Source organism: Maylandia zebra, linkage group LG17 (genome assembly GCF_041146795.1).
Source record: "Maylandia zebra isolate NMK-2024a linkage group LG17, Mzebra_GT3a, whole genome shotgun sequence".
Taxonomy (NCBI): domain Eukaryota; kingdom Metazoa; phylum Chordata; class Actinopteri; order Cichliformes; family Cichlidae; genus Maylandia; species Maylandia zebra.
The window spans coordinates 26,929,313-26,944,035 of record NC_135183.1 but is presented as its reverse complement, the minus strand read 5'-3'; the positions used below and the strand labels follow the sequence as shown (position 1 = coordinate 26,944,035).

General features: G+C 38.4%; 2 protein-coding genes across 2 annotated transcripts; one reads left to right on the top strand and one right to left on the bottom strand.

The window, feature by feature from the left end:
• Nucleotides 1–21: 21 nt before the first annotated feature.
• depdc4 (DEP domain containing 4) lies at nucleotides 22–4,891 on the bottom strand. Its single transcript, XM_004548321.2, has 9 exons — nucleotides 4,786–4,891; nucleotides 3,855–4,275; nucleotides 3,349–3,503; nucleotides 3,055–3,250; nucleotides 2,695–2,945; nucleotides 2,386–2,528; nucleotides 2,064–2,189; nucleotides 1,815–1,893; nucleotides 22–1,581 (listed from the first exon to the last, which is right to left on the bottom strand). Exons 1-9 carry the CDS (start codon nucleotides 4,859–4,861, stop codon nucleotides 1,382–1,384), a joined length of 1,647 nt encoding a protein of 548 aa, XP_004548378.1. The 5' UTR covers nucleotides 4,862–4,891; the 3' UTR covers nucleotides 22–1,381.
• A 687-nt stretch (nucleotides 4,892–5,578) lies between these two features.
• tcp11l2 (t-complex 11, testis-specific-like 2) lies at nucleotides 5,579–13,540 on the top strand. Its single transcript, XM_004548322.3, has 10 exons — nucleotides 5,579–5,869; nucleotides 7,807–7,987; nucleotides 8,705–8,837; nucleotides 9,590–9,710; nucleotides 9,867–10,090; nucleotides 10,243–10,379; nucleotides 10,733–10,920; nucleotides 11,071–11,252; nucleotides 11,334–11,506; nucleotides 11,602–13,540. Exons 2-10 carry the CDS (start codon nucleotides 7,819–7,821, stop codon nucleotides 11,862–11,864), a joined length of 1,590 nt encoding a protein of 529 aa, XP_004548379.2. The 5' UTR covers nucleotides 5,579–5,869; nucleotides 7,807–7,818; the 3' UTR covers nucleotides 11,865–13,540.
• Nucleotides 13,541–14,723: the final 1,183 nt, after the last annotated feature.

Below are 14,723 nucleotides of genomic sequence, written 5' to 3'. Positions count from 1 at the left end.
TAAGTCAAAGAGTCACCCTCATACTGAACACTCGAATATTTATTAAATTTCAGATAGGAATTAACTTAATGACAAAACATTTGCAGTAATAGTAGTGTTGAAAATCCTAATCAGAAACAGATGAAGTGTGTCAAAAAAAAAAAAAAAATCATAATTTATATTTATCCTCACTATTCCATTACAAAACACTGACTTCTAGTTTGCACTGTGGTACATACACTGCAACATCGAAAGTTTTAGAAAGGCTTTATTAAACATGTTAATCTGAAACAAAATAAAGTATGTTTCAGCATCATAAATTGCATTTTTTTAGATGATTTCAGTGTTTCTGAAAATAAAATGAGACCACATTTTTTATTACGACCATGTCTTCATTACAGTGATGCTTATAATTTTTAAAGAAAAATTACATCAGTAGCATATCCAGTTAGAGTACCGCACTTTTTCCAATGAGGTCATAATGTCTATCTTTCAAGTAAAAATCCTAAAAACTTCCAATTAGAATATTTAAATTATGGCACTAAATACAGTCATTAACCATAAAATTATACATGAGGATAGTTATCCTAACACCCTTCCTGCTTTCATTTAATAATAACATTTTTTAGAACGTTCACAGAAAAAGAAATTATTGCAACAATTAGTATTTTTCTTTCAAGTACAGCTACCAAATCAAGGCCTCAAAATGGATAACATCTTTACATCTTTTTGTGATGTAGAGAAATTAATGCTTAATTAAAATGCACAGCCCCAGAAAAGCACAACACTATTCCCAAGGCCTGATGCACACTGGAAAAAAAAGTTTAGTATTACACATACAAATAGAGCACTTCAATCTAGAAGCATAAGCTGTTCACTTAATGTTGCCTCAAAACAACCATTTGATGGCTGTGAGAATTCATTTAGTACTGAAATTTAAGTATTCCCTTTACACCCTTTTAACACTTGATTTTATCCTGCAGTAAAGCTAAATTGTAGAATGTAAAATCTGTGCCAACAATATAGTTTTCAAACTAGTGCAATACTTTTTACAGCAGTTGTTGACCAGATGTACTGAACTAAAATTTCATTGCCTTCAAGTTACCAGCAAATTTAAAAATAAAACTTCAGCTATCATTACCTCGTGATTTATTTGGATTTGGAAAGATTACACCCATGGAAACATGCCGTTTGAAAAGCATTTGTAGTATGTATCCACCTCAGAATGCCATCCCCACTCTGCATACTACACATTAGAGGTGTAACCATATGCAAGTCAGTACTTCCTTGTTAGTTAGAATCATAAAATGCATTCAAGTTTAACCTTTTTTTAAAATCCTGAAACTGCATGAATTTGTAGGTACACCCATGAAGTCAAACCAGTCCCAGCTACTTGTGTGTTTCAGAAAGTGCTAGAAAAGTGCTGCAGGAAGACCACGGGGTGATGCTTTTCAAATTCTTTGAGCATCCTCCTCTTCTCCTTGGCAGACATCCTCTTGCTCGAGGAAATGTCATGAAGAAGTTGTTTGAGGCTCTCCAGGGTGGTAGCCTCACGCTGGTCCTCGTATTCCTGTGGAGTCACCTGCTGGCAGAAGGTGAACGCTGCAACAAAACATGAAGAGGATTTCATGGTTTTCATGGAGGATGCACAGTGCTCAGGAACAAGTGGGGGTTTTGTTTTGTTTTTTATTGTGGATCTGGAGCAACAGTGTTTCCAAATAAGATAGGTACACAAAAAAACTGAAGTACAGTGTATCTATACATAGTGAGCTGTTATCTCATCTGATGGTGTACTGTGTGATGGTTTGTCAGAGTGTAATTAACATTGAACTTACTAGCAAATGAGTCAGGATCTTTTCCCTGCTGCACAGTCCTCAGTGTGCTCCTCACAGCTTCAATAAGGGTTGTAGGTGTCTATCATTATTGCAAGATAAGACCAGAGAGTAAAAGGAAACACTGTAACAACTATCAGGTACTTGTAGAGACATTAAAAAGTAAACTTAAGGCTGGTTGAAATCCAGACGGAAACGCATGTTTGTCTAAGAAGACTATTTCAATGTAGTTCTGAGAGCACAGAATTTTACCTTGAAGAGCTCAGAGTGATTGTCCATGAGAAAGAACACCAGAGCTTCACTTTGTGATCGAGTCAATTCATGATTCTGAACAAGAGCTCTCTGAAATGTGCGGCACACCAAGGATCTGTTATCAGTCTGAAAGGACAAAAAATAGGTTTCAATTCAATTTCATTTATAATTTTACAAAATAAAGCTACGGTACTATCAGATTATTCAGTGAAACAGATTCAAACATGTTCAGTTATTTTCTATATGGACTATTTGCCTTTTATTATTCTATAAAAGTGCAAAAAGATGAAACTGGCAGTGTGGTTTAGAGGATGCTGCTGACCTGTTTCTGCAGACGGCAAGCATCTGAGCAAGCTGCTATCGCCATGAAGGCCAGAAGTCTTTGCAGTTCATCTCTCAGACTTGTTTCCAGCAGCCGCAAACACAATTGAGATGCTTTGATGGCATCCTGTAGCTTCCCTTCATCTGGAAATTAAAAGACACAAGTATTAACCTTCATGACTGGAGAAAAAACAAACAAAAAAAAACAAAAAAAAAAAACTGTGGTACAGATCACAGCCCTATCACTTATTGCTCCACACCATGAATCAAAAGTCACTATAAACTTAAACTTAGCTCTTTTGGTTCTTACCCAGTAAATTCAGAACTGCAATATGTATGTCCAGGTAACGCCCTGAAATGAGTGGAGATTTTTCTTGTCCACTGTAGTATTTGGCAATGGTATCAAACAACAGCCTCTTCTTGCTTGTCATATGTTCTGCACTGGGATCCTCCAAAGACGCATTTCCACATTGCAGGCTTAGCTGTTCTCCTGCAACCACGATCAGCTGGTCGGGAAAGAGTTCCAAACAGTCTGCTGCTGCTGACAGCCACTCATCCAACCTGGAAAAAAAAAGTATGAAAGAACATACTACAGGTGTAATGGAATACATGAACAAATAGGTCTCAAGCCAAAGTGCAAAAGCCTCAAGGGATGAATCAGAGGACTGACTGGGGTAGGGGAAGGGTGTCAGACAGCTCTCGTTCCAAGCATGTGTTAGAGATAACCAGATCCTGGTTGGCCAGAGGAGCTTTGCAGGTTTGGGGATGAACTCTTTCAGGAGAGGTAAGAATGCAGTCCAACACTGGCAATTCTACTAACTGCAGCAGCTGCAACACGGTTTGCTGCTTCCAAACCTGATCTGACACTATGGAAGGAAGAAAGAGCAAAATAAACAAAAACAAAAATATCTGTCCACTCGAAATCCCCCCCCCCCCTTACTATACTGGCACATTTGCTCATTACCAGTTTTGGAAAGAAAGGTAGAAGATGTGGTGGTTCTGTTGTGAGCTGCAGACAAGGATGGCTGCAGATTGATGGCCCTTAGCAATCTTTCAACCCTTCTGTCTGAAGATCCAACAGCAAGAGGATTGGCAATTGTTCTTAATTCATTCAGCCTCCTGAAAGAACAGGAAACATTTGGATGATAACAAACACTTTGGTTCTGTGTATATGTTTCTTTTTTCTAAATAAAAATCTAAATACAAAATGTTGTAATACTTAGCATGAGTGTTGATGTTTATAATGTCTTAGCTATGAAGAAACTGAAATGAGAACATTAAGATAAATGCAACAAATTTACTAAAAAAAAAAAAAAAAAAAAAAATCATAATACACCTATTCTGCAAAGATGAGAGTTTCAGTGTTCAGATCAGCACTTTCAGTGGTGATTCACATGCTTTAATACTGGAAAATAAATGTAAATTAAGCACCAATGTAACAGAACAGAGAGGATTTTATGTAAAACTCACCTTGAGCTCCTCTTCTTTTTTATCTCCTGTTGTTCTGGCAGTATGTTTTCTGCATTAATGTTTCCCTTCACATCAGAATTCGAAAATCCTTTGTATTCCAGAAAACGGTAAAGACTGCAGCTGCTGTCCTCAAAGGTCACCTCCTTGTCCCTGCGAAACAGCTTTGTGCCTACTGGTTCAAATACCTTCGCCTCCATCAAAGCCTGACAGAGCCGAGCAGCTTTGAGACGAGAAACTTCACTTGTGCAAAATGCCACGTTCTGCATCAAGTAACTGAGAACTGCGTCCACAGCGTCTGAGCCTGTGAAACATTCAGCGTAAACACGTAAATGTCTCCTGCAGCTGCGTACTTCCACTTGAGTCTGTAGGGCTTGGATGATGTTGTGCCACAGCTGGGTGGCACCAAAGGGCCCAGAGAAGCCTGTTGGTAATTAAAGAAACAGAGGTTTGAAGAAAAAGTGACTCCAGTGAGTTTAAACTAGAACTTGCTTAACTGTAGCCAAAGGTAATTGTTGGATGTTAATGACTTGTTTAAAAGTTTGAAGGATAAGGGGAGTTTGTAATATTTCCTCCATCTAATTAGAAAGGGTTAGGGTTACAACTGTTGTTGTGATGTGGCGCTGTATAAATAAATTTTGAATTGAAATGAAATGAAATGAATTGAACTAGTAAGTAAAAGCTACACTGCATGTCATTATCATGGTGTTTATGTACTACGTTGAAGTACTTTACGAGACTATTTCAATTTAATACTTTATAAAACTACAGTTGAAAGTTAATTTACAAGCCCACTGATAACGACGTGTTTGTGGTGGCAACCGTGTTTATAATTATCACTAGTTCCATCTAGCATGTGTATTAATTGCTATGCTATGTTTGCATAGTCATTTCTGTAAATGAGAAACTCGTTAAAACGAAACTCATATCTTACCATGCTGTAGATTTTCACGAAAGCTTCGAGTTTGGCTGTTCAACCTTCTAAACCGAGGAGTCAAATCAAGCGCCATCACGAAACTCTATATGTGACGTAATCACGTTCTTCTTCCTCTAAAATGAACCGACTCAACCCCGCTGCTGCCCCCCAGAGGTTACAACAGCCACACGTGCAAAATACCCCGAAAGGTTTTTGTTTTATTTGTTTTGTTTCGTTTTTAAATGAAATTTTTATAACAATGCCCAAAGTCGAATAAAAATAAAAATTTTGCAGTTTTTATATTTAAGATGTACTGCCATTGGAAACATGCTGAAAAGACTCAATTTGTCACAAGTTAAGCATCTGGATCTTTTCTCAAGATGTCATATAACCACACAATGACCATACTGTAGTATTAATATAATAAAAACCTCCCACCTAAGACCCGTATATTTTTAGAGGTCTTATGTTAAGGGAAATAATAGCGAGCACAGGCGTCCACACTACCACAGGTAGTGAAGGTTCTGAGGTTACATCCGTAAACAAAACAACCCACGTGAACACAGACGTTTTGGAAAAGCAGGGCGGGGTGTACCATTTTTCGACAGCTTGATAAAATGTAGCCCGTATTATTACATTACCCTTTTCTGAACTAAATGTCTGCATATTATTGTATCTGCTCTCTTTAAATTGCAGATTCTTTTTAAATTAATTAGATTCTTCTTTTTTTTAAAAAAGACAATCCTTAGAATCGCCTTTATTTTTGTAGTTGAACACACCCGTGTGTAAAATGGTTTCGCCCGCTAGTTCTCAGAGCCAGCTGGGCTACTGAAGGACCTTTAAACAGAGAAGCAAACGCAAGAGGAGACAACTTTATTTTCCTCTTTTCTCGGTTTTTTCTTTTTTTATTTATTATTACTATTATTGAACACTTGAATTCCCTTTGCACAGCTCACTCATTCCAGTTGGTGCTGGTAATGCACCATTGCCAACCACCATAAATATAATCAGAACAGGACCTTTAAAAAGGACGACGGCGACTTTTCTCTTCAGAGCGGGGCTATTTTCGCTGTCAGCTTCACTTTCTAGTGACTTGAATGAGGTAAACATCGCGTTTCTCGAAGACATTTGTGCTTGTGACTTAGTTTATGGTGTCTGCTGCTAAGTTATCCGTCGCTTTGTTGTGAAACAGGAAGAAGAGTACAGTATTTGACGGTTCTGACATTTAGCATACCAGTGACAGCTGGTGTACGAAATTAATGACATTTATGACTCGTATTAAGCTGTAAACCAGGGGTTTTAGTCAAGTAACAAAGACAATTATATAACACTGACATAGTGCTGAGTTTGACGGATGCATCAGATGTATTTTGAAGGGAGAGCGTAACGCATTATTGTTTCCGCACTTCTTTTTCTGTGGTTTCTGTCATGATCAGATACAATATACTATTTGTAATGTACACGGAGTTCTTGTTTTGGTCTGCACCTCGGATCACGTGTACCCACTTCTTACGCATGTGTGGATATTTTTTTTATCCACGTTTGTAGCTGTGCAACCAAAGAGTTTCCATGTAGGGCTGAGAGACGGGGAACTGCAACCAATAAGGAGAGTTCCCGTGGATCTAGCCCTGCCTTCCTGATTCACTGCTTTGTTTACATTATACCGCAGTCAGATCTGGACCCCAAAAGGCTGTCTTTGTTCCTGCAGAAGTTGATGTAGCTGTGTGTGTGTGTGTGTGTGTGTGTGTGTGTGTGTGTGTGTGTGTGTGTGTGTGTGTGTAAGAGCGCCTGTACCTCTTATTCGATCACATATTCGCTCAGATATGTTTCCAAAACATCTGGGAAAATTATACGATATGTTCATTTATCTTAGATTGCATCCTTCTGGTTATAACAGGACAATGCATTTTACTCTACCTAGCATCTGAACTGCTTAAAGAAGCTTTCTCATAAAGAAGCTGCAGATGACAGAGTACACCTAATCCGTAATCAGTTTTCTGGATCACTCTGCTTTTATCCCTCTGGATAATCTCTGAAAATTGGCCTGCTGCATGGCTTTGACCTAGCTGTCAAGTCTAGCATATGATGTAATAAAAGGGCTCCCCACACCCATTTTCCTCGACCCTTGAGCTATCTTTAAACTGCAAGCGCTGCCAGGGAGTGTGCATTCATTTCTGGCAGCAGATAACTGAGCCAGAGGATAGGAACACCTATGGGTCATTCTGCCAGCACTGTATGTCTTAGGCTATATTAGAAAGGCCTGCAGGCTTAATTTAACCTGTTACAGTACTCAAGTAATGTTTAAGTGGGTTACTCTTTTTTTTTTAACAGTGGTAAACAGTCTTTACAATAACGTTAAAAATGTGCACATCCCGTCATCTTTACCTTTTTTTCCTATGTGCATTTGTGGAAAACAAACAACAGCACAGTGAGAAGTGTAACACGATCATCTTGACAGTTGCGTAGCCCTCTGTTGTCCCATGTTGCCCTGGAGACACAACTGACATTGGATAGACAGGCACAGGCATAAAGGCTTTTGTGTAAACCTATATGGAAATGTGTTCTGTTTATGTCTAGACTTTGTATTGTGATTTAAACCCTGGTGGCAGTAAACAAACACTGAACCACACTATACACTATTATTATTTCTTTTTATTTTTCAGTGACTTACGTCATGCACCATCATTGACTTTAATAATATGTTGAAAGTGTTTGCAACAAGGCAGCTTTGTCTGTTTAATGGTGCCCTCCAGCTGTTTCACTGAGTATGACTGGTGTTTTTGTTACACTCTGCCTTGGTAACAAAAACTGCAACAGTCACACACTATCTCACTCTCAGACGAGCTCAGGTAAAATGATGGTAAGATTGTGTCATGGAAATTTTGGTTTTCTAATGAGTACTTTGAGGATAGTTTATGCAGGATTCCCTTGAAAGTATCTCAGTAATTATCATTTAATAGTCTGGATCTTCTGAACATATTGAATTAAACTCTGTGGTAGGAAATCCCTTTTAAGTTATTACTGACTTGTTATTTGCAGCTATAATCCAAAATGCCTTTAAATGATGAGCGGCTTAACTCCACATCCAGCGGTGAGGACCAAGGTAGTGATGTGGAGTCATCATCAGAGCGCTGCGACAGCATGACATTGAACAGCGACCTGGAGTGCTCACGTGATAGCTTCACCAGTGACTCCTCCAGCAAGCATTGTAGCCCATCCTGTGAGTCTGTCCCCTTCCTTTCTCATTGATCTATGCATAAGCTCACTGCATATAATCCAAGTTTGTGTTTTTTCTTTTTGATGACCCTGTCTGAGTGGTAAAAAAAAAAATACATTTAATCTGCTGTTTTGTTTGCAGTTGTTGTTAGGGGTTAATGACTGTGTTTAATATAAAGGCTTGTAAGAAAGCTACCACCCTCTACACCAGGGGCATCAAAACATAAGGCCCGGGTGCCAGAATAAGCCTGACAGAGACTCCAATCCAGATATAACAAATAACAATTGTATAAGAATCTAAGATTGAATAAGAATATCTAACATGTTCAGTTAACGAACTTTCTGTTTTATAATTGCAGGACAGTCTGGGAAACTTCATCTGTCATTTTACATATTCATTTCTTACAGTTTAAATCCAAAAAGTCGTACTGTTCTTTTATTATTGCATCATTCATTCTTCTTCATCATGTGGAAAAACTGAAACATGCTTATTATTATTAGACTTCTTTTTATTATATTAAGAAAAAGAAGTGTGAAATGCCAAGGATTAAATGTGTTGTTACACTTCAGTTCACTGACATAAAGACGGACTTTTACTGGTTACCTTAAGTGAGCTGTATGTATGAACAGTGTAAATGGAGTTTGACATCTGTCATCTTTAATAGTCGGACATGCTTTTTTTCCCCCAATTTATAAATCAGCAAATATTTGATTCCCACAGCAAGCCCACCCAAAACCCTAACACTGGACGAGGTCATGGAGTCTGCAAGAGACCTTTTCAATCTCAGCCTCTCCCATGAGATTGTTATTAACCGCAATTTCCACCTGGAGCCAAATAGCCTACCTCAGGACAGGTAAAATATGACAAAAGCCTGTGCTTACTAATGTCAAGTTTTGCAATATTAATACCACACCAATACTACATTTCAGATTTTTCCATAATGAAGAACATGTTAGGTATCAGGGAGAGCTGATGCTGCTTTCTGTGCTTTGTACAAACATAGAGATTTTGCAGTGTTTAAAAATCATGTTTACCTTTTTAAACATGGTTATAAACTAAAATAAATGTGATTCTTGTTATACCAACTGTCTGTGTCTGATGATAATATGCGAGAATTTAGAGTTAGAAAAGAAAAGGGAGATCCAAAGACTCACTGTTATTTATTCTCAAGCTCCCAGTGGATAACACAATTTTAAGTTGACAAGTTTATCTTCAAACATCATAGCATCCTGTAACAAACACACACTTTCTGAGCAGAAAGAAAGATTTGAATTTGATCATTGAGGACATGCTTTCATGATTTGCATCTACAGTATATTTGCAGCAACTTGTCTGGGAGTGTTTATGATTGGTGTACAACCAGAAAACACCAAATGTTGCACTACTGTTTAGTTACTTACTAAATAGTAGTGTTACTTAGTTATATCAAAAGAAAGGAAGATCCAAGAAAATCATTTTAGTTCCTTCAGAGAAAAAAAGTTAATTTACCAGTCTAATACTCTCAAGATAAGTTAATAAAATAAAACTCAAAATCAAAGTGTGCTTTATAAATGGCAGTTTTACTCAGATAAACCCCCTATTATTTATTTATTTATTTTCTTTTAGTTTATTAAAGGCAGTGAGAGATAATCTTCAGAAGGCCTTCTGGGATATCCTGGAGGCTGAGCTGAATGACGACCCTCCTGAATATGGACAAGCCATCAGATTAGTGGAGGAGATCAGAGAGGTCACCACATGCATTCAAATATTTATTTATTTATATATATATATATATATATATATATATATATATATATATATATATATATATATATATAATTTTTTTTTTTTTTTTTTTTTTTTTTTTTCTAAAACAACTTTTTTTCCCCCTCTTGACGAACAGATCTTATTGTCATTCCTTAATCCGGGTGCCAATCGGATGCGGACCCAGATCATGGAGGTGCTGGACATGGACCTGATTCGTCAGCAGGCTGACAACGATGCTCTAGACATCCAGGGACTTGCCTCTTACATTATCACAACCATGGGCAAGATGTGTGCACCCGTGAGGGATGAGGAAATCAAGAAGCTACGAGAGGGCACAGATAACATAGTGACGCTTTTTAAGTAAGCGCACACTTTTCAAAATATTTCAGTGCTTGCATCCAATATACATTAACAGTGACTGTATTTACTGTCTGACCTGTTCTGTTTAATAATAATATTTTTAATTATAAAAGCAAATTTTTCATAGCATCTTGGTTATTTCTACACATTAGGGAAATATTCCGTGTGTTGAGCCTGATGAGAGCGGACATGGTCAACTGTACAATTGAAAACCTGAGACCTGTGCTGCAGAGGCAAAGTGTCGAATATGAGAGGGCAAAGTTTCAGAGCATCCTGGACAAAACACCCAGTGAGTGAATAACACTACATTCTTCTTTATATATAACCTTTAGCACCCTTTTATACACACAAAAATACAGAAAATATGCCACAGTTTTATTGAGGTCTACATTTGAGAATTATTTTTTTTTATATTTTGTGTGTGACTTTCAGACTGAAATGAAGCAAAAACTGTCATATTGACCTCCCAGTACATCTATTTATAACAAAAGAAACTCTAACTGCTCAACTCAAAACTTTAAAAAGAGAGTCCAAAGTCCAGTGGAGGATGTCACAGTGGCTATGCCATCTTTTCTTTACAGTCTGTGTCAAAGTGAAAAACTGAAACCCTGCTAGACTTGCGCTAATATGAAACTTTCTCAGGTGCTTTAGACCGCACTACCTCCTGGATCAAGTCTGCACTGGAGGAGCTGCAGTCATCCATCGCCCCTACAGAACAGACTAATGGTCCTGGAAAAGGACAACCAGTGGTGCCTGGGCCATTTCAAGTTCTCAACGCTGCCTTCATTCGCATCCTCACATGGGACTACTCCAAGAGCCCACCGCCTGAGGTAGTGTGTTGTAAATGTAGTTAAGAGAAGGATGTTTATGTCAGCTTCTCTCCTTGTTATTTTTAAAAAATATTTACATAGCTGAGAGATTAGAGATTTTACAGACAATTTGTGCTTTGGAGATTTTATTGGTGCAATCTTCTCCATTAGACGTGGATGACAGATGAGATCCGTCTCCAAGAGATTCAGTGGCAGCTTCAGCAATGTCAGGCTGTGAATGAGGTGCTGCTCATTGTCTACAGCACAATTGGGGGGCCTATCCAGGGTCTACCATCCTTGTCTGACCGCCTGAAGAGGATGATCAGTGTGCTGCTGGATGGGATGCACAGATCGTCAGTACCTTTGTGTCAGACTATTTTCAGACATATCTGTCTCAAACTCCATCTTAAACTGATTTTTTTTTATACCTATAGGGACTTTAACCTAGAAGAGTCACTAGAGGGCATCAGTGCTCAGATCTGCTGTGAGCTTAACAAGTCTTTAACAGAGAGGAGCTACCCTGCACTGACCCCAGCGCTGCAGGGCACCCTCACAGGCCAGATTTGCAACATTACCCAAAAGGACAATCCCATCCGAACCCTAGTTGGTAAGAGAGAATAAGTTGAAAGACTAACTTCTTAAAAAAATTTTAGTTGAGAAATTGATGTAATTGACTAAACGCTTGCTGTGGTTTTTCTGCAGAGGACCGTGTGCAGCAGTACTTCATGGCACTCATTTCTGACCCAAAACCTCAGTCCAAAATTGAACAAGTACCAGCTGGTTTGACTGCTATCAAGCCTGAACTAGCAATAATTGGGGCAAAGTTCATCTCCCTGGTCAACTACAACAAGACAGTCTATGGCCCTTTCTATGCTGACATCCTGAGGAAGCTGATGTTCAGCAACAGCCAACCAGCAGCCAACCCTCCTCAGAACACAGCTCAGGACTCTGTCACCCACAATTAAAATGAAAATATCATGCAGTTGAAGAAGACTGTTTTTCTACTAGACACAGGTAAAGCAAAGGAGGTGGGGAGTATCTGTGTCGACTACAATGTATTTGAGCAGCATCAAGCTGGTTGTTAATACACAAAGAAAACAAGAAAAAGTCGAAGCTATAGGAGGAGGAAGAGAAAGATTTTCAGTAATGGGATGTCAATGCATGGAGTGAAAGAAAAAAAGAGAAGAGGAAAGTGGGTCATTGTGTCATGCAGGTTCTGCAGCTGTGGTTTTGTCATTACATTTGGCAGTAAAAGCACAGCAGTGTATTTATCACATGCTCAGCTTTAAATGTGACTCCTTACTTTGCGAAAATGCTCAAACTTATTTTTCGGCAATATTTGGACAGTAACACAGTTGTTATAATTTTACCTCAGTACCCAATCAGTTTAATTTTATTTTCATTATTTGATTTTTTAAAAAGTGCTGACCTAAGCTGAGCTTTTATTCAATGGCTTGAACAAAAATATAGTGTTACTATATTACATAGCCATATACTTAACAATTAATCCAGCTGCTTATGTCCTTGGTCACTAAAGCAATAAACACTAGTGACCCAGTGCCATTGGACTGCCTCCACCATGTTTTACAGATATAATAAACTTTGGAAAATGAGTTGTCCACAGGTTGACTTCAGGTTCAGCTGTCCAAACAATACTTATTATATTTATTACCAAGCTAAATTCCTGAACCCTTTCTCCAGTTTAGATGTAAAAGTTCCGTAAATACTCACTTGAAGCCCGGTAAACAGCAAAAATAACAAATACCTTGTCAGTGCTTCCCTGTGAACATTTAGGACTTCAAACCAGAAAACCAGTATTAGCTACAATAATCCATTTCTGTACCTAATGTTGACACCCCCTATTTTATCATTGTGTCTGTAGTCAAACTCCTTGAATTTTGGAGGCAGTATATAAGAACAGAAGGGCATTTTTAATATGTACAATGCATACAGCAAGCTTTATAAAACACAGATGGAGAGGTTTATATAGAAAAGTAGCAGAGTAGAATTTCAGATTCTTTACATATAATGTTATCACCGTTAAGTACTAAGGTAACAGTATAACTGTTAACTACAGAAAAACTGACAATAAGAAGTGCCACACTTGAAGGTAATGCAAAACATGAGCCCTTTTCCTTGGATTTATTAGTTTAGTTGTTGTCTCTTACCTTTTTATCAGCCAGAAAATGAAACTGTTTGTATCATTTTTAATCCACACTTAGCTTTGACCTCTGAAAGAAAGTAATGTCAGTTGTCTGCATGAGTTTCTTTGTGTTGGGATTTGTGCATTTTAGTTGTTGCTTGAGTAATTTGTTGGAGTATTTGTTGCTTGTTGTATGTTCTGTAATTTTATTTGTTAGCTGCCAGTGGAATATTAGTTATGTTGATTGGTTATATTGTTATTTGCTTGTTACATTTTAACGTGCTGTTTTGTTTACAGTACATTTGCGCTGGATGTAAGAACACAATTGTGAGATGAAAGGTGCTGAACACAGAAATGAATTTTGTCTCGAAAAGTTTCCAGCGGACATTTGTATGCAGAAAGAAAAACATATGTAGTTTTACATCAGTTTACATAAGAACATGGAGAGTTTTTGTTTCCCTCTGTATCAATGTTAATATAATAAAACAACAAAATTGAGCATGTGGTGTTCATTTAATGATGAAACCTTATATACAGGGTGGGCCATTTATATGGATACACCGTAATAAAATGGGAATGGTTGGTGATATTAAAGTCCTGTTTGTGGCACATTAGTATATGTGAGGGGGCAAACTCCTCAAGATGGGTGGTGATCATGGTGGCCATTTAGAAGTCGGCCATCTTGGATACAACTTTTGTTTTTTTCAATAGGAAGAGGGCCATGTGACACATCAAACTTATTGGTAATGTCCCAAGAAAAACAATGGTGTGCTTGGTTTCAACATAACTTTATTCTTTCTTGAGTTATTTACAAGTTTTTACCACTTATAAAATGAGTTCAATGTGCTGCCCATTGTGTTGGATTGTCAATGCAACCCTCTTCTCCCACTCTTCACACACTGATAGCAACACCGCAGCAGAAATGTCAGCACAGGCATCCAGTATCCATAGTTTCAGGTACTGCACATCTCGAATCTTCACACCAATTGCCTTCAGATGACCCCAAAGATAAAAGTTTAAGGGGGTCAGATCGGGAGACCTTGGGGGCCATTCAACTGGCCCACGACGACCAATCCACTTTCCAGGAAACTGTTCATCTAGGAATGCTCGGACCTTGCACCCATAATGTGGTGGTGCACCATCTTGCTGGAAAAACTCAGGGAACATGCCAGCTTCAGTGCATAAAGAGGGAAACACATCATGTGGCAATTTCAAATATCCAGTGGCCTTGAGGTTTGCATTGATGAAGAATGGACCCACTATCGTTGTACCCCATATACCACACCAAACCATCACTTTTGTTGTTCCAACAGTCTTGGAGGGATCCATCCAATGTGGGTCAGTGTCAGACCAATAGCGGTGGTTTTGTTTGTTAACTTCACCATTCACATAAAAGTTTGCCTCATCACTGAACAAAATCTTCTGCGTGAACTGAGGGTCCTGTTCCAATTTTTGTTTTGCCCATTCTGCAAATTCTGTGCGCCGATCTGGGTCATCCTCGTTGGGATGCTGCAGTAGCTGGAGTTTGTAAGGGTTCCATTTGTGAGTAGCTAATATCCGCCGAAAGGGATGTTCGACTAATGCCACTCTCCAGTGACATGCGGCGAGTGCTACGCTGTGGGCTCTTGCTACGCTGTGGGCTCTTGCTGAATGAAGCTAGGACAGCCACTGATGTTTCTTC